Source organism: Danio rerio, chromosome 7, assembly GCF_052040795.2.
Source record: "Danio rerio strain M-AB ecotype USA chromosome 7, GRCz13ab, whole genome shotgun sequence".
NCBI lineage: Eukaryota > Metazoa > Chordata > Actinopteri > Cypriniformes > Danionidae > Danio > Danio rerio.
The window spans coordinates 80,058,318-80,077,555 of record NC_141027.1 but is presented as its reverse complement, the minus strand read 5'-3'; the positions used below and the strand labels follow the sequence as shown (position 1 = coordinate 80,077,555).

Here is a 19,238-nt window from a genome sequence, read left to right as displayed (position 1 = left end):
TGAACACCTCAAACCATCAGATTAATTTACGCAAAACAGCAGAGCTCAACTAATGTGATGAAAAAATAAAACCGTCTCCACAAGATATTGTAGTTTCATGCTTTCACCACTAGGGGAGCAAAAGCTGATCTCCGTGTTTAATTAACATTTATAAGTGGTGTTTCAACAACTAACGCCCATTAACAATTTGTTTTACAACAAGAAATGTTCACATAATGTTTATAAGCTTGCATCCATCACATATAGTAATATAAAATAAAGACGGAGTCGTGTTGGTGGGTGTTTCAACTTTATTATTCCATTTGCAATAGCTAATTTCCTGAAAATACTCCATTCACCACAGAAATATTCTGCCCTTATATTTGCCTTTATTTCATTTATTACATACTTCGCATTTACATAAACAGTTTCTCTATATATTCTGATTGTATTAGTATCTGTATATATGTACATTTGAAGTCGCATGAACACTAGTGAAACAAATGAGACATTAAACACTGGTGGAGTATTCGCTGACATGCTTATAACCCGATGTGAATCTCGTGATTCAGTACAAAAGTGCAGTTTTATGAAGAACGAAAGACGACGTTTGAGCCAGAAACCAAGTCCGTCGGCAAACTCAGTGAAACCATAAAGGGAACAGGTGAACACAATCAGCATTCGTCACTTCTTTTTTAAAAAAAAAAGCATTCAATAACTCCAGATGTGTGTAAATTAGCTTCATTCAGAACACACAGACATGTATAAATGCAAAGTGCATATCGATGTTGCTACGTTCGACAATAAATAAATAAATAAATAAAAATTGAAAACTGAAGCGGTCCTCACCCTGCCACAAAGCAGGGTCAGAATAAAGAAGGGGCACTTCGACAGTGTGTGTTTTGTACAGCCCTCTTTATAAATACATACAAATAACAAAATAATAATGATGAAGAGCGAATGCAGAAAAGATTATTAATATTATAGTCTAGCAAATGAGCAACTACTGCTGATACATGAATTTTTGAAAAATAAAATGAGTATAAATAAAAAAACATACACTTCAAATAAAACATACACTTTCTACATTACTTATTAGTAACATGTAGTCCTGTAATACCATCTTATCTTATGTTAACATTTCAGCTTCACCATTTCGACCAACTCTATTCGAGTAATAATAACATTCGCTTATATTTAACACACATTCACGCATTGCTTTACACTTCCCTGCTATTAAATGAATCCTTACACTTAATTATTTTTTGCCCCAGATTTTATCCCTGAACTGCTGAAGCACATCCAGTTATCTAAAGGTTGTATGAGGTACATGGAATAAAATAAATGTTAAGAACAAATATAGTACAGTAAATAGTGTTTTAGAACCATACTTAAGTGTATTATACCAAATATATTACAGTAACAACTAATAAATGCTCCAGCATACTGTAGTATTATGATGTAATGTAGTAAATATGGTACTTTAGTATTTACTACAGTAAATTGTGGTGTCCCTGCTGAAAAAACAGCATATGCTGACTGTAAGGTACGTTTCAGTGCTGGTTTTGCTGGTCTTACTGGTTTCAGTGTTGGTTTTGCTGGTCTCGATGTTGGACTTGCTGAGTTCAATGCTGGTCTTGCTGGTTACAATGCTGGTTTTGCTGGTCGTGATGCTGATCTTGCTAGTTTCAATGCTGGTTTTGCGGGTCTCGATGTTGGTCTTGCTGGGTTCAATGCTGGTCTTGCCGGTCTTGATGTTGGTCTTGCTGGTTTCAATGCCGGTCTTGATGTTGGTCTTGCTGGTTTCAATGCCGGTCTCGATACTGGTCCTGCTGGTCTCGATGCTGGTCTTGCTGATTTCAGTGCTGGTCTCAATACTGGTCTTGCTGGTCTAAGTATTGGTCCCAAGCATCTACCAGGAGTGAACACAGCAAGACCGACATCGAGACCCGCAAAACCAGCAAGAATAAAATCTAGACCCCCAAAACCAGCATTGAGACCAGCAGGAGCAGCATTAAAACCATCAAGACCAGCATTGATCCCACCAAGACCAACATCGAGGCCTGCAAAACCAGCATTGAGACCAGCATTGAAACCAGCAAGACCAACATTGAGACCTGCAAAAACAGCACTGAGACCAGGAAGGCCAGCATTGAGAACATCAAGACCAGCATTGAACCCTGCAAGACCAACATCTAGACCAACACTGAGACTGGCAAGACCAGCATTGAGACCCGCAAAACTAACATTGAGACCAGCAATACCAGCATCGAGACCGGAAAAACCAATATCGAGACCAGCAGTGAATCCAGCAAAACCGGCATGGAGACTTGCAAGACCAGCATTAAAACCAGCAAGACCAGCAACAAAACATACCGTACCAGCATATGCTGTTATTTTCAGTTGTTATTTTGTATTTGTCGTTTGTTTATATTACTATACAGCTCTTGTGTTACTGCAACTACGACAGATTAATTCGAACACTTTACTATAGTACGGTTCAAAAACACTACAGTATTTACTGTAAATGATTAGCATTTTTAGCATCTACGCTGCTCAAATATAAACACGAGGATTTGGTGGAGAAAACACTGAATGTAAGTTAAACATTCGCTATGTTAGATATTATTTTTCGAGTGACTCATACAAAAATAAACACTAGAGGGCGATATTTGCTCAGGTGTTTGGTCTTGAAAACAAATAATATCCGCCTCCACAAACAACAAGTGTTACGCTAGCTAGTGTCATGTCAGTGTACGCTACGCTAGTGGCTAATATTAGCTGTGGTGTTTGTGTCTGTACAGATTACAAAGATCAAGTCTAAAGCACCTTTTAAAGTGTCCACATGATCGCGCTACTCATAAATGCGTGTTTTAATCTATCTAGAGTAACTTTAGCACATTAAACACTCGTTTCGTTATTCGTTAGGCAAGTCATTACGCGATTATTTGTCTTATTAGCACATCTTGAGTTAGCCTACACATTATTCATGCATGCATTTCAACGTTGTTGTATTTCAGTCCAGAAACATGGATTGAAGTGTTAGCAGCTTGGAGAGCTAGCCTACATCTGCTTTCTAACTACATACTAAAAGCATCTACGCATTTCCCTCGCGTTTACATTACTTGTTTACCGCGTTTAGTCTATAAATGAGTGGATATCAAGGGCATTTATATGCTTAAGGGGGAAGCAACATGCAGGACATTTCTCATTTGTAGTTTCTTGAGGCAGCAAGCAGTCTTTTTTATTTTTACAATCAATACTGCAGCTCACACACCTCTAAAACTGAAATAAAAGCACTGATTCCAGATTAAAACAACATGTTTAAAATTAAATGCAGATTACACTTGGCCTCTTGATGCACAAGCAAAATGTAAAGACAAATGTACACATATTTGTCTGCGTAAATAAATAAATATACTGTATTTTGGTTGAATAAAAGCTCCAGGATTATGGCATGCAGGATCTATAAAAGATATTCATTGTTGCTTTTTGTCAAACGAATTTGACAGTTTTCATTATTAAAATAAAAACTAAACAATAACGATTATTTCTGGAGAGGTTCAGAACATTCATCATTTGATCAAACACCCCACTGCATATAAATGTCATCAATTGACATTTCAATATCATCGTTTTTTAAAGCTGTAGGCAAGTAACGGTTCACAAAACTTCTTCAATATTCGGAAAATATTCAATATTTTAATATAAGTAAATGTCATTAAATGTTTGTTTGCTGTGTATAACCCACTGGTCCTACTGCATCCAACCCGCTCTGAGCTGGGATCGAACCGGCGATTCCTTGTATGGGAGTCGGTTGCTCTAACAAGGAGGTTAAGACCATGGCCTCTAGTGTCTGTCTAGAGCACCCTTAGAGGTCAGGGGAGTGAGGTTTACCAGTATAGCACTTCGTTAGCTGGCCTTCGTTACACTCAACCCTCTAAACCTCACTTCCATCCCGGACGAGCCCCCAAGTGTAACCCACCGGTCCTACTGCACCCAACGCGCTCTGAGCTGGGATCGAACCGGCAATTCTTTGTATGGGAGTCGGTTGCTCTAACAAGGAGGTTAAGACCATGGCCTCTAGCATCTGTCGCTAGGACATCTTTTGAGGTCAGAGAAGTGAGGTTTACCTGCACAGCACTTTGCATATTTTTAGTTAACAACATGACATTTTAATATAAGTAAATGTCATTAAATGTTTGTTTGCTGTGTGTAACCCACCGGTCCTACCGGATCCATCCCGCTCTGAGCTGTGATCGAACCGGCGATTCTTTGAATGGGACTCAGTTGCTCTAACAAGGAGGTCAAGACTATGGCCTCTAGTGTCTGTCTAGAGCACCCTTAGAGGTCAGGGGAGTGTGGTTTACCTGCATAGCACTTCGCTAGCTGGCCTTCGTTATACTCAACCCTCTAAACCTCACTTCCATCCCGGACGAGCCCCCAAGTGTAACCCACGGGTCCTACTGCACTCAAACGGTTCTGAGCTGGGATCGAACTGGCGACTTTTTATTGTTTTTTGTATGGGAGTCGGTTGCTCTAACAAGGAGTTTAAGACCATGGCCTCTAGTGTCTTTCTAGAGCACACTTTGAGGTTGGAGGAGAAAGGTTTACCAGTATAGCACTTCGCTAGCTAGCCTTCGTTACACTCAATCGTCTAAACCTCAATTCCATTCCGGACGAGCCCCCACATGTAACCCTCTGGTCCTTCTGCACCCAACCCGCTCCTAGCTGGGATCAAATCGGTGATTTCTGGTATGCGTGTCAGTTGTTCTAACCAGGAGGTTAAGTCCATGGTCTCTAGTGTCTGTCTAGAGCACCTTTTGAGGTCAGAGGAGTGAGGTTCAGCTGCACAGCATTTCGTTAACTGGCCTTCGTTACACTCAACCCTCTAAACCTCACTTCCATCCCGGACGAGCCCCCAAATGTAACCCACCAGTCCTATTGCACCCAAATGGGTCTAAGCTGGGATCAAACTAGCGGTTGTTTTTGTATGGGAGTCGGTTGCTCGAACAAGGAGACTAAAGTCCATGGCCTCTAGTGTGGGTCATTTTTACACACATTTTTCTTCTTGTTTTGTTTAAATTTTTGACCCGTAAGTCAGTATGAGGGTTAAGGGAATAGAGGGCGATTTGGAATACAGCTTTGTTTTGAGGAATAAATCAAACATGTGACGCTGTGATTGCTCTGAAGCAGAGATTAGTCAATAGTGAAACACATTCACAGCCAACAGACTCAAGATCCAGCGTCTGCTTGCTTCTAAATCATCACTGCACCCTACTGAGTGATTAAAACAAGGGCATGGCAGAGAAACAACCTGGACGCTTTCCATTTGGCTTTCACTCAACAGCACATACTGTTTGAAAATATATATACACTGGGAAAAATGTAAAATATATCAGGTTTTTATGACAAATCTCCACCAATTATAATGATTTGTACTAACATTTTAGTTTAGTGCACCGTTACGGCCTGAGTTAAAGATCTAATGTCTTATTCAATGAGTGAATTACATAAATAAATACAATTTAATAAATAATATAAAATAAATATAAAATAAAAACTTCAAATAAAATAAAATAATATAAATAAATAAATACACAAATCATTAATAAAAATCTGACTTTTCCTTTGGCTTTCTCTTAATGACACATACTGGGGAAAAATGTGAAATATATCAGGTTTTTATGATAAATCTCCACCATTTTTAATTATTTGTACTGGTATTTTCAGCCATAGTTAAAGATCGAGTGCTGAATTCAGTGAGTGGAGTTAAATAAATAAATAAAAAAACTAAACATTTATCAAATTAAATAAAGTATAAATAAATAAATGCACAAAATAAATAAATAAATAAAAACTAACTTTTTTTGATTGTGACACATACTGTATGAGAATATATCCTGGGAAAAAATGTCACATAAATCAGGTTTTACTGATAAATCTTAACCAATTATAATGATTTGAGTGGAATTAAATTATTAAATACAATACAACTTAATAAATAAATAAATACACAATAAATAAATAAATAAATAAATAAATAAATAAATAAATACACAAATAATTTTAAAAAATCCCATTTTCCCTTTGGCTTTTACTCAGCGACTCATACTGTTTGAGAATGTATATATGTGTGTATATATGTGTGTGTGTATATATATATATATATATATATATATATATATATATATATATATATATATATATATATATATATATATATATATATATATAGGAAAAAAAATGTTAAATATATCAGTTTTTATGATAAATCTCAACCAATTTGAATGATTTGTACTAATATTTTAGTTTAGTGCACCGTTACGGCCCTAGATAAAAATCTAATGTTGTATTCATTGAGTGAATTAAATAAAAACTTAAATAATGATAAATTAATTAATTAATAAATACATTCCGTCCACCCTTAAAATACTAATAAAAAGTACAATTATTTCAAAATAATAAAATTTTTATATAACTTTTACTAGTGTAATGTACAAAACAATCTATAAATAAATGTACATTAAGCATTCTAGCCAAGGCTTTAGTACAGTAAATCTTGCATTAATGACTACCTCATAGTGGTTTAAGCTGTAAAGCAAACGCATGTTGGATTTACAGCGTGATTAAAAAGAAGAAGAGGAGGAAACACTTTATTTTAAGGTGTACTTGTTACACAGGTATCTATCGTTATTATAAATAATTACGTGCAAATAACCCTCGTTCTAATCATATCCACACAGTAAATACGTGTAATTAATATTACTCAGCGTTTGAGTCAATAGTTACACTAGAACAAGACAGCTTAGAATAAAGTGTTAGAGAAGAAATAAACAGATGAACAGAGGTTATTTCTCTTCAGATGAGTGTGGATATCTTACAGAGTTCTGCTTCTCATGCGGACAGTTCCACTTTCTCCTGTAGGGGTGTTTGGAGGAGTTTATTGGACAAAAACAAAGGGAAATGTACCGGGAAGTAAATAAAGTCAGCATTCATGACTGTGTGTGTGTGTGTGTGTGTGTTTAAGTGTCTCTGTGTGCGTGTCGTTAAGGTGTGTGTGTGTGTGTGTGTGTGTTTAATTGTCTCTGTGTGCGTGTCGTTAAGGTTTGTGTGTGTGTGTGTGTGTTTAATTTTGGGAATGTGTATGTTTAAATGTCTCTGTGTGTGCATGCTTATGTGTGTGTGTTTAACTATGTTAAAAAGTAAACTATGTTTAAGTGTGTGTGTGTGTGTGTGTGTGTGTTTTGGCATGTATATGTGTGTGTTCATATGTGTTTAAGTATGTGTGTGTGGGTCTGTGTGTTTAAGTGTGTTTGTTTGTGTTAACGTGTGTGTTTAAATGCCGCTGCGTGTGTGTATAAGTGTGTGGGTGTGTACTTGTGTGTGTTTAAATGCATGTCTGTGTTTGTGTGTGTTTAAGTGCGTGTTTATGTGCATGTGAGTGTGTGTGAGTGTGTGAAAGTTTAGGTGAATGTCTGTGTGTGTGTTTAAATGTCTCTGTGTTTGTGTGGGTGTGTATGTGTGTGTGTTTAAGCGTGTGGGTGTGTGTAACTGTGTGTGTGTGTGCGTTTAAGTCTTTCTGTGTGTATGTGTGCTGTATGTGTGTATGAACTGTATGCGCGTGTGTGTGTGTGTGTGTTCAAGTATTTCTTTGTGTGTATGTTTGTATGGTTATATATATGTGTGTGTGTGTGTGTATACTGTATGTGTGTCAGATGGAGATGGGGCAGGCGATGACCTTGTCCTCCAGCAGGACACTGACCACCAGGAAGACGATGTAGAGCAGGAACATGATGAAGCCCAGCAGTTTGCTCATCCTCCACTTGCAGGCGGCGATGGAGACGATGACGAAGAGCAGCATGAGGAAGAGCAGCACGATGGCGCAGAACAGCCCGTTACTGCTCACCTGCACCGGGACCATCCCGTTCACCATCGAGAACAGCAGCCACGGGAACGGTAACCTGGGAGACAGAGGAACACTCGGAATGTTACACACACACACACTGGTGTTGCATTCCAATGGGCATTCTATCTGTTCTAAAGAGCGTTCCAAAATAGAATCAGTGTTCCAAACTGTAGGATGTTGGAAAGACTACGTCAAAGGTATTATCCGGTAGAACTTGGAAGTGCAGAACCGTGCATACTCTACCCACTACTGTTACCCATAATACACTGTGCACTGGACGTAAATCCGATTAGAACTACAAACTTGTGTAAACAAACTACAAACATGGTGGACGCCCGAGACCAATGGTCAAGTAGAGAGGCTTCGTTAAAACATTCCCAAAGCGACAGATTTAAAAACAAGACTAACTTTATGGAGACTCCTGTCGCTGATCATCTAAAACTCCACATCTATACTCCTCTTAGTCTATGCTCACATCATCTTCAGCAGCTCAAACACTCTGATCGCTAATGGACAGACGGCTGCTTCTCACTTAGGGTTGCTGTTTATGCTAATAAGGGAGATTAGTGGGCGGGGCTTTTCTCCTCTGATGACACGTACAAAAGGAGAATGCCAATCAAAGTGTTTCATTCATCAAGTCTGATTATAACAAATTGTATAAATTATTATTTACCACTTGAGGCTGCTGGAGATATTCACACACTCTTTAAACCCCTTATAAAAAAGACTTCTGCATAATATTCTTTCATTTTCTGCAGCTTTTCTGGGGCCTGGTCGCGGGGGCAGCAGACTTCCATCTCCCCAGAAACTTCCTCCAGCTCCTTAGGGGGGATACCGAGGCGTTCCCAGGCCAGCCTGGAGACATAGGTCCTCCAGCTTGTCCTGGGTCATCCCCGAGGCCTCCTCCCAGTGGGACATTTCAAGAGTTCACACTTAGCTGATGATTGATAATAACGCTAGTTTGGCGTGCTGTCCTGGGAGAGAGACCTGAGCTTATAAGATCCTCGAGCCCTGGGCTCCCTCCCGTTGCAAGGCGAGAGGAGAGTTTGAGCTCAGGCAGATCTCGATGACTCCCCCTCTTGGTTATTGTAGTGTCAGATATGGATGCTGAAGGTGTACTCAGAGTTTAGCTAAAATATTTTGGATTAATTGTTTAGGGTGCTTGTTTTTGAACTGTGGGAGGAAACCGGAGGACCCGGGGAAAACCCACTCGACCACGGGGAGAACGAGCAAACTCCGCACAGAAATGCCGTCTGGTTTGGAAAGGAATTAAACCAGGGGCATTCTTGCTGTGAGGCAACAGCGCTAATCACTGGCCACCGTGACGCCCGTTTAAAAGGAGGGAAAGTAGGGTTGGGTGGGGGGGGGGGGGGTTTCTTCGAGACGAAGATATTGAGATGAGAAATTATTTATAGTGAGTTAAGGATCGTCTGATAGGATCATCAGTTATTAGCTAAAGTTGGAACAGCTGTGAACAATCAAAAGCACGTGATCCTCTCGAAATTGGTTTATAAGTAAACTTCACGTCTGGAACACCTCCCTAGGTAGGCGTCCAGGAGGCATCCGAAACAAATGCCTGAGCCACCTCAGCTGACGTCTCTCGATGTGGAGGAGCAGCAGCTTTACTCTGAGCTCCTCCCGGTCACAGAGCTCCTCACCCTAAGCGTGCGCCCTGCCACCCTGCCAAGGAAACTTATTTCGGCTGATTGTATCCGAGATCTTGTCCTTTCGGTCATGACCCACAGCTAATGACCACAGGTGAGAGTAGAAACATTGATTGACCGGTAAATCGAGAGCTTTGCCTTTTGGCTCAGCTCCTTTACCACAACAGACCAGTAGATCAACCACATTACTGCTGCCGCTGCACCAATCCGCCAGTGAATCTCACGTTCCTATACTTGAACTTCTCCACCTGGGACAAGGACTTTCTTTCAACCTGGAGAGCATAACAGCTCCCCTTCAGATATCAAGAGTGACCCAGATTGGTAATATTATACAGATGTTAGTTTTGATTAGTCATATGTGCTCTTGCTGAATGAATGGATGGATGATCTCCTCACCCAACAGTAATGTCGAATATGTTGGAGCCCACGGAGCTGGACACCGCCATGTCCCCCAGACCCTTGCGGGCCACGATAACACTGGTGATCAGGTCAGGGATTGAGGTTCCAGCTGCTAGAATGGTCAATCCCATGATCTCCTCGGTGATGCCGATCGTTTCTCCAACCTGCACAACACAAACACCAGACTGATGAAGAACAAAGCCTCAACTCACATTCAGAGTCAACTTCAGCTCATACAGGGGTTCATACGGTCCTGGAAGTCCTGGAGAAGTCCTGGAATTTTGATGAGGTATTTTACATTTCTGGAAACGTTTTGGAAATACAAATGAACCCAAAGTGTTTAGGAAAAGTGATGGGAATTTGTTTAGGAGATATCTTGAGATGATATTGAGTACATTTTAAATACTATAGTGCGCTTCTCTTTACGTGACGTGTGTGGGATGAAGCAACTCATGTTCATCGAAATTCAAGCTACATTTTGAGTTTGGTGTTCAGAAACAATCTCTAATTAAAAGGGTAAGAGACTGTGGGTGCTAAAGGCTCATTTGTAATATTCGTATGAGTCTGAATGAAACGCAAGCCTACATTTCCACTATATTTGAACACAGACAGGAAAAACTATTTTACAGACATGGACATAAACAAACTACATACACTACCTGACAAAAGTCTTGTGGCCTATCCAAGTTTTAGAAGCAACAAATATCGACTTCAAGTGGATGATTTGGTATCAGAAGCTTTAAAGGTGAAGGCCTCTAGATTTTGCTGATTTGAGCTCAATAAATCTGATCATGTCTTGATGTTGACTGATTTGATGAGGACAGTGCGCTCTAAAGTCTCATCACTGAACAGAAATAATGTCCAGTATAGAAGATAAAGTCCTGCTTTAGTGGAGACAGAATGAATATTGTGTCTGACTCCATCATGAGCTTGGAGGACTGCATCCATACATCTCTGACATGACTCACATCACTGATTAATAAAGTCATCTGGAATGAAGAAGAAAGCCTTCAGCAGGATCCCAGAGTTCATCAAGAGTCTGTGTGTTTATCTTAAACACCTCCTCCTTCATCAGCTCAATCATGTTCATGTCTGGTGATTGGGCTGGCCAATCCTGGAGCACTCTCTGCTTTCAGGAGCTTTGATGTGGAGGCTGAAGTATGAGCAGGAGCGCTGTCCTGCTGGAGAATTGTCCCTCTCCTGTGGTTTGTAATGTAATGGGCAGCACACATGTCTTGATACCTCAGGCTGTTGATGTTGCAGATCTCTCCATACTGAATGAACCCCAAACCATGATTTATCCTTCACCAAACTTGACTGATTTCTTAGAGAATCTTGGTCCATGGGAGTTCCAGTAGGTCTTCTGCAGTATTGGTGATGATTGGGATGCAGATCAGTCAGAGAAATCCACCTTCTGACACTTTACCAAATGATCAACTACTGTAGAAGTCCAGTTATTATATGTTGATCTTACAACTGGGATCCACTACAAGACATTTGTCAGGTAGTGTAGATTGTCACATTTTGTTTATATGCTGTAATAAATTTGGTTTACCGTGTGTACATAGACATGACATGAAACATTAGGTCATGAATAATAACCTTGAGTTTTGGGAAAGTCCTGCAATTTTTGTAGTAAAAATGTGTATGAACCTGTACTGTGTTATTAGTACCCATATTTTTTTTTTTTGCAGCCGATGTTTGCCATTTGACACAAGCATCTGCTTAATGTAAAAATAACAGCAGATGTTTTACCTGATGAGCCCACCACACCATCAAGTAGGAGAATCCTGCGATCCAGCAAATCGCTCCCAGGAACGTGACGGGAAAAAACTTCTTAGACGTCTAAAGGGAGAAAAAGTCGACGAGGGTTACATCTGGTTATAATAGAATATATATAATCCCTAGTTAAAATAAAAGGGCACTCACGGGCTTCCGGACGTCCGGCAGTGTGATCCACAGAGGGAAGACGATGGGAAGGATGAAGAGATAGGTGAAACGCTTTTGGCAGCTCTCGGGCCAGGACAAGCTGAGCGGCTGATCGTCTTCTTCATCCTCCTCAGCCTGAAATGAGAATATTATTCAGTTATCTCCAGCAGACGCAATGCACCGGGTTTCTGTTTCTCCAATTAAAGGGCACCTATGAAGCAAAATCTACTTTAGGAAGCTGTTTGGACAGAAGTGTGTGTCCACAGTCATACTGGACTGATATAAACACTGAAGTCTCTTTTTTTTAATTTCTCGACATTAAGATAGGATCTTTACTAGTGTTGGGCGATGCTGACCAATTTGGCATTGTACGATGTCTACTGTGAAGCATCGCGATGGACGAAGGCATTGTCGTCGTAGGCGGCGGTGAATTAATTATTTATGAATAATTAATTCATTCATAGCCTACCGTTTCAACTACCTGACCCGCACCAAATCATGATGACAACCTGTTAATCACTTTTTCTGCGGGACTCTCGAGACTCTGGCATGAATAGGAGTGATCTGTGTCGTTATAATGGCATTGACAAACTTAGTTAGGTATTTGAAGTCAGATTAAAGTGAAGAGTTCCCTAAATAACAATACACAAGTTTTCTAGTGAACGTGACGTGTTGATGAATAAAAATGGAATATTCCACTTCCTTACAACACGACTGTGACCTTCCCTCAGGTAAAAATAGCAGCTTGTTGAGAGTATTTTGAGATTTGTAATGTCACCTTCAGCCAGAGCATGTGTGTGTGTGTGTGTGTGTGTGATTGATCATTCCTGTGTGTGTGTGTGTGTGTGTGCATGTGTGCGTGTGTGTGTGTGTGTGTCGTGGGACGGCATCCTGCAGGCACAGAATAATTATGTGTCTGGTTCTGGTGAAACTCCAGCAGGTGTGAAGAAATCCTGACAGACAGAAAACCAAACACTCAAGAAATAGTTTCAACAGGACAACGAGGAAAAACCGGAGGAGATCACGAGCACCACTTAGATGAAGAATAACATGAAGCACAGATGAAGGAAACACTTGGTTTTACCTACAATACAGAAACCCTAACCAAAAGGTTCAATATGGCAAAAGTGCTTCATTCCTTGTGTAAAACGCTTAATAGCATATAAGAAATCAAGTACTTTTGCTGATTTGCTGACAAATCTTGACACATACACTCGCCGGCCACTTTATTAGGTACACCTTACTAATACCGGGTTGGACCCTCTTTTGCCTTCAGAACTGCCTTAATCCTTCATGACAGAGATTCAACAAGCTACTGGAAATATTCCTCAGAGATTTTGCTCCATATTGACATGATAGCATCACACAGTTGCTGCAGATTTGTCGGCTGCACATCCATGATGCCAATCTCCCGTTCCACCACATCCCAAAGCTGCTCTATTGGATTGAGCTCTGGTGACTGTGGAGGCCATTTGAGTACAGTGAACTCATCGTCATGTTCAGCAGTCTGAGATGATTGAGCTTTATGACATGCTGCGTTATCCTGCTGCCATCAGAAGATGGAGACACTGTTGTGATATATCTGACTGTAAAAGATACACTTGAGTCGGAGCGTCCGTATTAAGCAACAGCTTTACTTTCTGCTTTCAACCGAAACTGCCAGAACTATATCAACTACTTCCGTACTACGGAGTCCCTATTGTTTCAAATACAAAAATGCAAACATCAATATATCACATTACCCCCCTTTTTAAACACAGTACATTTACTGTTACCTTCACATAAAAAAAAAACTGCACATGCAACAACATTACTATCAAAACTAACAGTAGCTGTTAAATTCTTCTTGCATTAACACAACAGCAGAGAGAAAAAAAAAAAAAAAATACTAAACCTAGTATATTACGAGACCATTGCAAATTTTAAACTTGGTTGCATTTGCACAGTTGTAATTCCTAAGCATTATGGGTCATAGCGTTTTGGTGTCTTTCTAATTCTAGATGAGCGACGTAGACCCTGTGCCATGCTTGTATTTCCTACACTGTCCTTTTCAGAAGTCTCTGAAATGACCGGTTCCTCCTCTTCTGATGCACAGGGTCTAACGGAAGTTTCAGTCCCAGTCTCAGAGCAGTCCATCTGTTCAACAGGATCATCCACTACAACCCGTGGTCTTAACTGATCACAATGTCTCCTGAAAGTGCCATCTGTGTCTTGTCCCTGAACGTTATAAGACACAGGACCGGTTTGCTTTACTATCACTCCAGGAACCCATTTGTTCCCTTTTCCTGTGGTATTACGAAGGTAAACCGCATCCTTCTCAGAGAATGATCTCTCCACAGACCTTTTGTCATGATGGAACTTTTGTAGGTACTGTTTCCTGCGAACAGCAACAGTGACATCTGGGTGAACAAAGTCCAGCCGAGTGCGCACATGTCTGTTAAGGAAAAGATCGGCTGGTGATTGCCCTGTAGTGCAGTTCGGAGTAGTGCGATACTGCATTAAAAACAGTGAGATCTTATCCTCCAAGTCCATTGTCACGTGTGCAAGTTTCTTTATTCCCCCTTTAAATGTCTGCACATACCTTTCTGCAAGGCCATTGGTAGCGGGATGACCTGGGGCACTTGTGGAATGAAGAATGCCATTTTGCTGCATAAAATTTTTAAACTCTTCCGAAGTGAATTGTGTTCCATTGTCTGTGACTATGTGTTCCGGAAGTCCGTATGCTGCAAACAGCCTTCTCAGCCTTGAAATGGTGGATTGTGAAGTAAGGTTAGGCATTCTAAATACCTCCAGCCACTTTGAATATGCATCCACAATAATCATAAATGTGTGTCCTAAGAAAGGACCAGCAAAGTCTATGTGTAATCTCTTCCAGCTCTGACCAGGAAATTCCCAGGGGTGTAAAGGAACCTGGCGGGGTGCCTTTTGTTCCATCTGACATGGCTCACAGGTTCTACAAACCTGTTCCAGTTCTGCATCCATTTTAGGCCACCACACATACTTGCGGGCAAGTGCCTTCATCTTTACCATCCCTTGATGGCCGACATGCAACTCTTTCAGCACAATTTTTCTCAGTTTTTCAGGAATTATAACTCTGGTGCCCCAAAGTACACATCCTCTCTCTGCCGACAGTTCTAACCTCCGCAAGTGATAGGCCTTTAGATTTTCATCCACATTCATTGGCCAACCTTCCATGACATATTTAAGCACCTTGGATAACACCTTGTCTCTGCGTGTTACACGAGACACATGTTCTGCCTTCAAAGGAGCTTGTTCGAAGTGCTCCGCTATTAGTGCATGAATATGCTCTGATAGGGCAGCTGTGCCCCCATCAGTCATCTCCGGTAAGGGAACACGTGAAAGGCCATCTGCATTACTGTTTTTCTCTGAGGGACAGTACTCAATGTGGTAATCGTAAGCGGACAGAATGATTGCCCACCTTTGAATTCTGGCTGCTGCCATGGTGGGTAGACTTTTGTGCTCTCCAAACAAAGTCAACAAAGGTTTATGGTCAGTTACCATCTTGAACTTTCTTCCCCAAAGGTACTGGTGAAATTTTTTTATTCCAAAGATCAGCGACAACCCCTCCTTTTCAATCTGCGAATACTTTTTTTCAGCAGGTGACAGTGTCCGCGAGGCGTAAGCAATGGGACGTTCTTCTCCGGTGGGCATGGTGTGTTGCAACACAGCGCCGATCCCATAGGCAGAAGAATCACAAGCTAAGGTAAGTGGTAGACTAGGATCATAGTGAATTAAAACCTTTTCGTTTGTCAGCAAATCTTTACATTTTTCAAAAGCTTCTTGCTCAGACTGTTTCCATTCCCATGGCACGTTATCTCTCAGCAGTCTGTAGAGCGGGGCAGCCATAGTACTCTGGTTGGGCAAAAAACGGCCATAGTAATTGACCAACCCCAAAAAAGCTTTCAGCTCCTTCACGCAGGTAGGTACTGGTGCATTCTTGACTGCATCCACTTTGTCTGGGGATGGATGAAGGCCCTGGCTGTTTAGCACAAATCCTAAATACTCAATTTGGCTTTTTCCAAATTCACATTTAGATTTTTTTACCCTCAAACCGTTCTCCTGGAGTCTTTTCAGTACCGCCTGTAGTCTCTGCAGGTGTTCCTGCTCTGTTTTTCCAGTGACCAATAGGTCATCAAGGTAAACAATAACATCAAGATCTCTCATGAGATTCTCCATAATTCTTTGAAAAATAGAGGGCGCTGAACTGACACCGAAAGGAAGTCTATTATAGACAAATAATCCTCGGTGCGTGTTGATGGTTAGCAACTCTTTGGACTCATCTTCAAGAAGGACCTGCTGATACGCGGAAGCCAGGTCAATCTTGGAAAATATGGTACCTCCACTCAGTGTAGCCATCAACTCCTCAATCCGCGGTAGTGGATAAATTTCTGTAGTGACTGCTTGATTCACAGTTAATTTGTAGTCTCCACACAATCTTAGAGTCTTGTCTTTTTTTACCACTGGCACAATGGGTGCTGCCCATTCACTGTATTTAACAGGCGTGATTATGCCAGCCTTCTCTAACCGGTCTAATTCTGCATCAACTTGAGCTTTCATTGAAAAAGGCAGTGGACGAGCTTTACAAAAACGTGGAGAAATTTCAGGATTAACTCGTATTTTTGCCTTAAGCCCTCTGAGTGTGCCCAATTCCTCTTTAAACACCTCAGAGCATGACTCCAGCACCTCTTCAATAGACGTGACTTGTTGCACTTGACTGACATGCTTAATTTTCCTCCAATTCAATGAGAGTTTTTGCAGCCAATTCCTGCCACACAACGAAGGCCCCTCTCCTTTCACCACAATCAAACTTAGCACTTCAGTTTGCCCATCATAGCTCACTTTTGCTTCAAACTGTCCTAATACAGGCATAAGCTCACCTGTATAAGTTTTTAGCTTGACTCTGGCGACCTCTAGTGGCTCAGTTGGGAATACCGCCTTAAATTCTTTCTCAGATATGATACTCACGGCCGCGCCAGTATCAATTTCCATCATAATTTCCTTGCCATTTACATCAAACGTCTCTGTGAATGACTTTTTGCTATTTTCCTCAGCCCGTAGTGAAAACATGGGTAATTCAGCTTCCTCTGCCTCCACATATTTAGTATTCTTCTCTGCATACAATTTCCTTTTTCCAACTTCCATCTTTCCTCTGCATGCTCTCTTAATGTGCCCAATTTTTCCGCAGTTATGGCACTTTGCATCCTTAAAATGACATACCTGAGCGCTATGATTTTTCCCATGACATCTATAGCACTTTTTCTCTCGTTGACTGAAAGGTCGCACTTCCACCTTATGTACAACACTCGAGTGCGAGTCATGCCCTCGCAACTGCTGCGTGTCTTTCTCAGCTGTCTCCATGCTTAATGCGATTTCGAACGCTCGTGCAAACGTCAGATTAGATTCTGACAACAGCCGTCGCTGGCAGGCTTCGTTGCGGATTCCACTCACGAATCGATCACGCAATGCTTCATCCAGCGTTGCCCCGAACTCACAACTCACAGCACACTGTTTCAGCTCCGCTGCATATTCCGTAACTGTTTCATCGGCTCTTTGATTGCAATGATTAAAACGAAATCTTTCGGCAATCAGTAACGGCTTTGGTTCAAAATGACTCTTTAAGGTGTCGACAATTTCTTTGTACGACTTATCCTTTGGCTTTTCTGGTTGTACCAAGTTCCTCAGTAAACCATAGGTTGTTGCCCCCATCACGCTCAAGAGAGTTGCAACCTGCTTCTCCTGGCTTATCTCATTCGCCACAAAGAACTGTTCCAGCCGTTCAATGTAGGCCGACCAAGATTCTGCTTTCGGAGCAAATTCCCCTATACTTCCAATGAGTGCCATCATCCGAGCATTAGTTTATCCTCGTCGCCAACTTTTACTGTGATATATCTGACTGTAAAAGATACACTTGAGTCGGAGCGTCCGTATTAAGCAACAGCTTTACTTTCTGCTTTCAACCGAAACTGCCAGAACTATATCAACTACTTCCGTACTACGGAGTCCCTATTGTTTCAAATACAAAAATGCAAACATCAATATATCACACTGTGCTCATAAAGGGATGGACATGGTCAGCAGCAATACTCAGGTAGGCTGTGGCGTTGATGCTCAATTGGTACTAATGGACCTAAAGTGTGCCAAGAAAATACCCCCCACACCATTACACCACCAGTTTCTGAAATACTCAGAGCAGCCCGTCTGGCAGCAACAACCATGCCACATTCAAAGTCTCTTAAATCCCCTTTCTTCCCCATTCTGATGCTCACTTTGAACTGCAGCAGATCCTCTTGACCATGTCTACATGCCTAAATGCATTGAGCTGCTGCCATGTGATTGGTTCATTAGATATTTGTGCTAACCGTGTAATAAGTGTTTGAATTCCATTTTCTGTTTCTATGAAAAGCGTAAAGCATCTTCAAGTACTTTATATTTGATCAATATACACTGCCTCCGATTCTTCCCCAATAAAGCACAAGAATACACTTACCCTGCTGAAAAATCCAGCTTAAACCAGCCTAGGCCGGTTTTAGAGGGATTTTGGCCATTTCCAGCCTGGTCTTAGCTGGTCAGGCTGGAAAATGGCCAGCCAAATCCAGCTAAAACCAGCTTGACCAGCCTGGTTTAAGCTGAATATAGCTGGTTTTGGCTGGACTCCCAGCTTGGGTAGGCTGGTCAAGCTGGTTTTAACTGGTCATCTCCAAGCCTGACCAGCTAAGACCAGGCTGGAAATGGCTGGAAACCAGCCTGGAAGTGGCCAAAACCCCTCTAAAACCAGCTTGGTTGACCAGCTAAAACCAGCCAACCAGCCTAGGCTGGTTTAAGCCGGAGTTTTCAGCAGGGAGTAGCTTGATAAAACACATTTAGGGCAAATTTACAGAAAATCATGATGTGTAAAATCCTTTAATACCTTTATCCACTGTAGTTGCATTAATCAGACAGCACAAACAAGCTGTGAATCTGTTGACAGTATGTGAAAGTATGAAAAATAAACCTGCTTTAATTCTAATTCTAGTGTAAATGCAAAGATATTGTCGTACAGTAGTCTGATTTAATAACACATGAGGCCACAAATAAAATATAAAAGAAATCACAATTAACTGAAGAAAATTGTAAGTGTGAAAATAATGAGCCGATAAAGAAAATAGTTAAAAGAGACAACAATATTTAAGGCAGTGTGGGAATGAAAATGATCATATGCATCGTTTCCATTAAAGAAGGCTCACACAAATTCCCAAGGCAGAGACTGATTGTCAGGGCCTTGTGTGTGGACGTTGGGGGTTTTACGATGTGGTCACAGGTTGATTGGTCAGAATGTCTCAGTATTTGGGTTTTGGTCA

At 41.1% G+C, this 19,238-nt stretch overlaps 1 protein-coding gene across 26 annotated transcripts in view; it reads right to left on the bottom strand.

The window, feature by feature from the left end:
- Positions 1-272: 272 nt before the first annotated feature.
- The window catches only part of slc24a2a (solute carrier family 24 member 2a), an 85,895-nt gene continuing 66,929 nt past the window's right edge, over positions 273-19,238 (bottom strand). For 13 of the 26 annotated variants that reach the window (XM_087262424.1, XM_087262426.1, XM_087262427.1 and 10 more), the window contains 4 exons: positions 11,881-12,015; positions 11,707-11,796; positions 9,949-10,115; positions 6,904-7,943 (listed from right to left, as the gene is read on the bottom strand). In XM_087262424.1, coding sequence (XP_087118550.1) covers positions 7,694-7,943; positions 9,949-10,115; positions 11,707-11,796; positions 11,881-12,015 — 642 coding nt within the window. In that variant the 3' untranslated portion in view covers positions 6,904-7,693. Of the gene's footprint in view, positions 1,779-6,903; positions 7,944-9,948; positions 10,116-11,706; positions 11,797-11,880; positions 12,016-19,238 lie in introns of those variants that run through there. The other 13 variants (XR_015496581.1, XR_015496578.1, XR_015496571.1 and 10 more) reach the window with 3 other exon arrangements.